Source organism: Amphibalanus amphitrite, unplaced genomic scaffold, assembly GCF_019059575.1.
Source record: "Amphibalanus amphitrite isolate SeventyFive unplaced genomic scaffold, NRLGWU_Aamphi_draft 000896F_arrow, whole genome shotgun sequence".
NCBI classification, from domain to species: domain Eukaryota; kingdom Metazoa; phylum Arthropoda; class Thecostraca; order Balanomorpha; family Balanidae; genus Amphibalanus; species Amphibalanus amphitrite.
Window position 1 is genome coordinate 191,198 of NW_024882390.1, and position 6,000 is coordinate 197,197.

The 6,000-nt window shown below is 49.1% G+C and overlaps 1 protein-coding gene across 1 annotated transcript in view; it reads right to left on the reverse strand.

Moving 5' to 3' along the window:
* LOC122367781 (serine/threonine-protein kinase NIM1-like) overlaps positions 1-6,000 on the reverse strand; it is an 8,280-nt gene extending 2,280 nt beyond the window's left edge. Inside the window, exons 1-4 of the mRNA XM_043341189.1 lie at positions 5,298-6,000; positions 2,468-2,563; positions 1,817-1,981; positions 978-1,089 (exon numbers count right to left, since the gene is read on the reverse strand). Of these exons, the coding sequence (XP_043197124.1) occupies positions 978-1,089; positions 1,817-1,981; positions 2,468-2,563; positions 5,298-5,340 (416 nt within the window). The 5' untranslated portion in view covers positions 5,341-6,000. The remainder of the gene's footprint in view (positions 1-977; positions 1,090-1,816; positions 1,982-2,467; positions 2,564-5,297) is intronic.

The window sequence follows — 6,000 nt, forward strand, 5'->3', positions numbered from 1 at the left end:
TACTTTGTAAATGACCTCTCATTGAAATTGTATGTAGGATATATTTTACAAAAAGCCAAATACAGAAATGATAAATTTTCGATCACGGATCTTTGTCAAATCACATTCAAAATTCAAAATCATTTTGAATTTGAATGTGAATTGACGAAGATCCGTGATCGAAAATTTATCATATCTGTATTTGGCTTTTTGTAAAATATATCCTAGGTACATACAATTTCAAGGAGAGGTCAGTTACAAAGTATTTTAAAGTACAAATGCTCCTTGCACAAGCACTACACAAGAAGCACTAAGACACAAGCACTAAGACACACAAGCACTAAGAAGACTCAAACCAATGTATTTCGAATAAAAAACGCAGTGAATGGTCCCAAACACGGAAGGGTCTCGAACGCCGACCCCGGAATTCAGACGTTTTCTGAAGGTCCCCAGCGACTGTCGGTTGTTTATTCTCACAGTCGCTGAGTCAGGGAAGTATGGCGTGTCGCCCGGCTCGTCATAACATGTCATAGGCACACAAATATGGGCTTCGGTCTGGGTTGTCCTGGTGGCCGGACCTGAGACGATCATTGTGATTTGTGAGAGCGAAAATTTGTGATGACTTTCAAAGTGGGCAAAGCTGACTTACAAGTTACATGACGGAAACCGCGGCCGCCGTTGTTTTGACACACTTCGTGGTGCATCACTGACTTAAGAAAATTATCTAATTATTTGCATGAACATAAAACACGTCGTCTTGGCTAAGTGAAAAAAAGGTTCAATGACTATAAAGGAATGACCGTATTTTTGGAAGACCTGTCGAAAAGTGATGTAGCGAAAGAAGAGCTCATCAGAGTTAAGTTTTTCATTTATTTTGAGTTTTGACACAGTTTTCAATGGTGCCGGGAAAACGTTGTACCAATGTGCACTCTTTGCAATTACCACTATGTGCGCTCGGAATACTTTAACGAGCTTTTGTTAGGCTAATGTTATCTCACCTGATGATGTTTGGATGATGGAGGCGCTCCATGCTGGTCACTTCTTCTGTCAGCATTTCACGTTTCTTGTGGTCCAACTTTGCCCTATCAACAACTTTGACTGCGACACGTTCTGTCAAAAACATTGGTCAAAGAGTGTCTCACCTTGTGCAACACACAACACTAGAAAGCATGCACCTGTCCTGTCCGAACTCGTGTCCCTTTTCCAGCACCCAGCATCCCCCTCGCGTCCATCAAGACCTGTCCCTAACACCGTGTCCTTCCCTCCCCTGGCCTTGCCCGTGGTAAGTGCAGGATTATCCCTCGTCACTCCCAAGCCGTCCCCGCACCCCCAGGCCTGAATCAACCGCAACTCAGACCCCAAGGGAAGTAAAGGAAGCGCAGACCATCCAGTTTCCTCCTGGCTCCGTACTGCATAGCCGCCAGACCCACCCCTTGTCTAGCGGTGGATGGTTTCCTCCCTGTCCCTCTGGTCTGTCCCTTGCCTAGCCCTTTTTCCCTCGTAGTTGTCCCTCGTCCGTCATTCCTTGTCCCGTCTGCCCGTCATCCCCGTCTCTGTTACTGACCTTCGTCCGTGGTCCCTCACCCTTCGTCCTCGTCTTTGCCCCTTCTCCATGTTCTTCGTCGTCCGTCCCCGTCCCTGTCCCTTGTACCTCGCCCTTCGTCCCTCCGTCCCTCCGTTTCTCCGTTCCTCCGTCTCTCGTCCAAGTAAGTACTGAGCTCCCGTCCCTGTCATTCGACCCTGTCACTCATCCCCTGTCCCCTGTCACCGTCCCTGCCTTCGTCCCTCGCCCCTCGTCCCTCGTCTCTGCCCCCCTCCCCTTCCATCCCTCTCAGACCTGTGGTGAGCTGATGGACGGCCAGCCTCACAGTGGCGCTGTTGCCGGAGCCCAGTTCCCCATACAGACGGTACAGGCCGACCCTGATGCCCTCAGCTCGCTCCTGAACCAGCCGCTCGTCAGACGCCAGGAGCGACGTCAGGCGAGCGAACCGACCCACGTCACCTGATGGAGGGGTGGACTGGCGTCAACGGATGGGCGGTCACGATTCGTGGGGCAATGTCAATTAACATATTCATTGATCTTGTTTAATTAGTGAGCGGTCTGAATCGTTTCAGACCCTTCGAACTTTGATATTCATCGTAAAAGGTCCTCTGAACGGCATAAATTGATTATTGCGTTATGAGTCTCGCTCTCAAGACACTAAATGAGAGTTAACCCATAGTTTTTTCACCACCATATGTAAAAAGGCTGACACTAAGGCAGTGTCAAAACTCACTCGGCTAGGCTGACACACACCATAGCACGTGTGATTCCAAGAACCAATAACTATCTGCTGCGTATCAACACACACAGTTGACGCCACTTGGACGTCATAACGCACGTCGCCACCGCAAAGGGAACGCATTGTTTCGCTGCTGGTGTATGAAATTTGACTGCCAGATGCAGGTCTTTAGTACAGACACGTCTGCGGGGTCAATGGATACTTACGCTTTAGGCCGGGTGGAGTGGCGGCACGGGAGCCCTGGGCTGTGATAATGTGGGGCTTCACGAGAGGTTTTTCAGTGCCGCAGTCCGCGTCGCCTTCTGAGAAACAGTGGGTCACGTCAGCGATAGCCACCCACACCCATATTGAAATTGGAATGTTGTCTGTTTTACATAGTTATACATATGGTAATCAGGGCCTCGTCTAAGGAATTTTCACTGGGGGGGGGGCAGAGACTGAAGGAGCCAAACCTAGGGTACCCCCAAATCCTGTTTTATCACCGGATTTAGACCACTTATTTTTCATCACAGCCCTGACACCATGAATATTTTTTTGAAAACTAAAAAAAAAAAATAGTAGGCCATCCGACCCATGCTTGTATATTAGTTTATAGCCTCCTCACATTGCCTCATCAGACAATAATAATCACACTTCTCGTTGTTGAGCGTGTGTTTGAGTGGCAGTGCCGTTAGCCGTGTCTAAGGAATTTGCACGCCGAGCCTTATGTCGAGGGCCCATACGCATTTTTTTTAGAACCACATCGGTTTCTGATGGGTCCCTCTGAGCGCTCGATGCCGATCTCTGAGGGCTAATGTCAGCTTCTGGACCTACGTCGGCCTGTATGGTAGCCCACACTGGTTTTATATGATCCATACCAGGCTTTAAGGGTCAATCTGAGTGGAGACCGTATTTTCCCACTAGGGCCCCCTCAGACCAGTGTAATGCCTGTGTATCAACATGGAGACTGATGTCTTCTCAGGTGGATTCTCCGTAATCGCCGTGGATCTTCGACACAACCTTAAGGTCGTCACTCGTCAGAGGCTATAAACTAAACAAAAATGAAGATAGTAGTGCTTTGAGGCCAGTTGGGAGTTGGGACACGAAGTGGCTGGCATTTGCCCTCCAGGACTCCATGCCGACTTCTTAAGATAATCCAGCAGTCAGAGTACCCGTCCCCACAGACAGACCACCAATCTGGCATCTGCGCCTACGTTTGACCACTCAGAACGGGAGCCTGCTTCATTACGATTAGGAGCTACTCTAGCAGCACACCGGTGACCGTCCAGCCAGAAGTTGGACGCCGCTAGCGAGGACGACGATAGGCAAAAACAAGAGATTGACGCCCCGAGGGGCGAGGACAGAAACAACAGATTGATACCTAAAGGAGAAATTTTTGCCGGTAGAGCCTTGGACTCCGCGTGGTGAGGGCACGCGTCCCGGTTATAACAGTCCAGGTTCGAAGCGCGACATCGCACGATCTTTATGAGCCTCCTGGCGAGTATGGTTACGGTTGGTGGCAGGCCGTAGCCATTCGAAGTCAGTGAGGGGACCGGCCGTGCGCGGCTATGTGCATACGTTAAACTTTGGGCTCTAAATTCTGTCATAGATCACGAATTGCGCGATCGGAGGGTAGAGGGCAGGGTCAACGCAAAGCTCTGCTTGGCGGGGGCTCTGTACTTGTGAATCCTTCCATTCAAAAGGTTCGGACAAAATTAATGAAAAAGAATATCCGGGACACGGAGTTGGTCACCTGAAAAGACGAAATGTAACGTATTGCTGAGCGAAAAAAGGTTCAGGTAAACAAAATAAACACATAACAGCCCTAGGTAATGGGGTATTTCAATGTGGTCACATTGCATCGTTTCGTTTACGCATTTGTTTTTATGTGCACTGACGCCGCGAAATAAAAATTCGTTTGCCTTTTGACTATTGCCGGCCCCCCCCCCCCCCAGTAGGGACTTTTTGCCCTGACTGGGGGGGGGGGGCAGGTCGATGACTGCGGGGGTTTGGCCCCCCAGTTAACATGTTAGACAAGGCCTTGATGGTAATTGCGTGTTAATTCATGGCAAAACAAGGTAGCATTATATAACGAATGCTGTCATATCTACGCCCTAAGTCCGACGTTGTGAAACATTTCTTTTAAGAAGCTAAAATAAACACAAAAAGACGCAAACAACCGTAAACTGGAGAGTGCGTCTTCTTGGCAACAGCACAGCGTTTCAGGCAGACATGTGCATGGATCCGAGTGATGGATCTATGATCTCAGTGGATCTCGAAGCAAAGTACAGGTTTGGATTTATGATCCCACCGGATCTGGCGTGAAAAATACATCTTTGATCTATGATCTCATATGATCTTACGATAAATTAAGAACATGGATCTATGATCTGAGTGGATCCCACACTGAAAACAATTTAACCCAAGGCTGGCGAGTAAACCGGTGTTTTGCGGGTACCCCTATCCGCAACCATTTTTAACCACCCTCCCAGGAGTACAGTAAGGTCCCATTGCAGTGTAGTCGTCCCTGCTCTCAGCGGACTTGTTCGCTGACAGCGGTTATATCCGCTCAGAGCAAGTGCGACTACACCGCAATGGGACCTAGCACTACTCCTGAGAGGGTGGTTAAAAATGGTTGCGGATAGGGGTACCCGTAAAACACCGGTTTACTCGCCAGCCTTGGGTTAAATTGTTTTCAGTGCACCATGCACCACATTTGAAACCATGTTTTAAAGGGTTTCTATGCCAGTAAGTGACACAAAACTATGGATTACGACGTGCGATTACATAAAATCACTAAAACAGAACGTTTATGAGTTGAAACAAGTGCTTTTTTGGGATATATGTGTTGACAAAAAAATAAGTGAGGATCTATGATCTCACTGGATCTCAAGCAAAAAATGAGACTCGGATCTGTGATCCCTACGGATCTCTCGATAAATTACAGAGCTGGATCTATATGATCCCGTCGGATCCGAGATCAGGATACGTGGGATCAGATCCCAGATCCATTTTCCCGGATCCATGCACATGTCTGGTTTCAGGTAAAGCATTTACCTGGCCGCTGGCACCGCGTTCCCTGAAGATCGAACGTCGGCATTGTTCCGAATCCGAACTGACCGTGATATTGTAGAAACCGAGTTGAGAATTTGGAGTGGGACGCTAGTACAGATTCCGTGCACTTTTGGACTCTTTGGCAGCTACTATCTATCTATCTTTGGCAGCTACTACTATTCAGCAACAATCATCCAACAACAGCAAAAATGTTGTCCAACGCCATAGCCCACAACAAATGGCACAGGGGCTACAAACTCAGCCAAATTTCTCTTCACTTGGACGACGTGTACTTCAATGCAGCACGCTCTTCTGGTGCTCATCAACCAGCCTGAGCTTGGCGCAGTCGTCTTCCTGCTCACGACAATCTTCAGGGTGCAGCTTTTCCAAACTTGCGACTGACTGGAATACCAGACTTCTAATGTTTTTCGCCCTCCTCCTTGTCGACTCAGCTGAGCACTCACGGCTTTCCTCCAGCCAGTCGCGATCGTCCCGTCCCGTTGACCACTGACCACTGTCCACCACAGGTGCAGAACCACCTCTGAGCGGCTGGAGAGTGGGTCGAGAGCGGTCAGTTCCGCGTCAGTGGGCCGCTTCCGCCCCCGGATGGTCCCGGTCCTCCTGGGACCAAGGTCACCCACTGTGCGCCGTCTTATGTCGATATACCGCCGTTACGGAGACGGTGCGGCGGCCTCGATATGGGTCA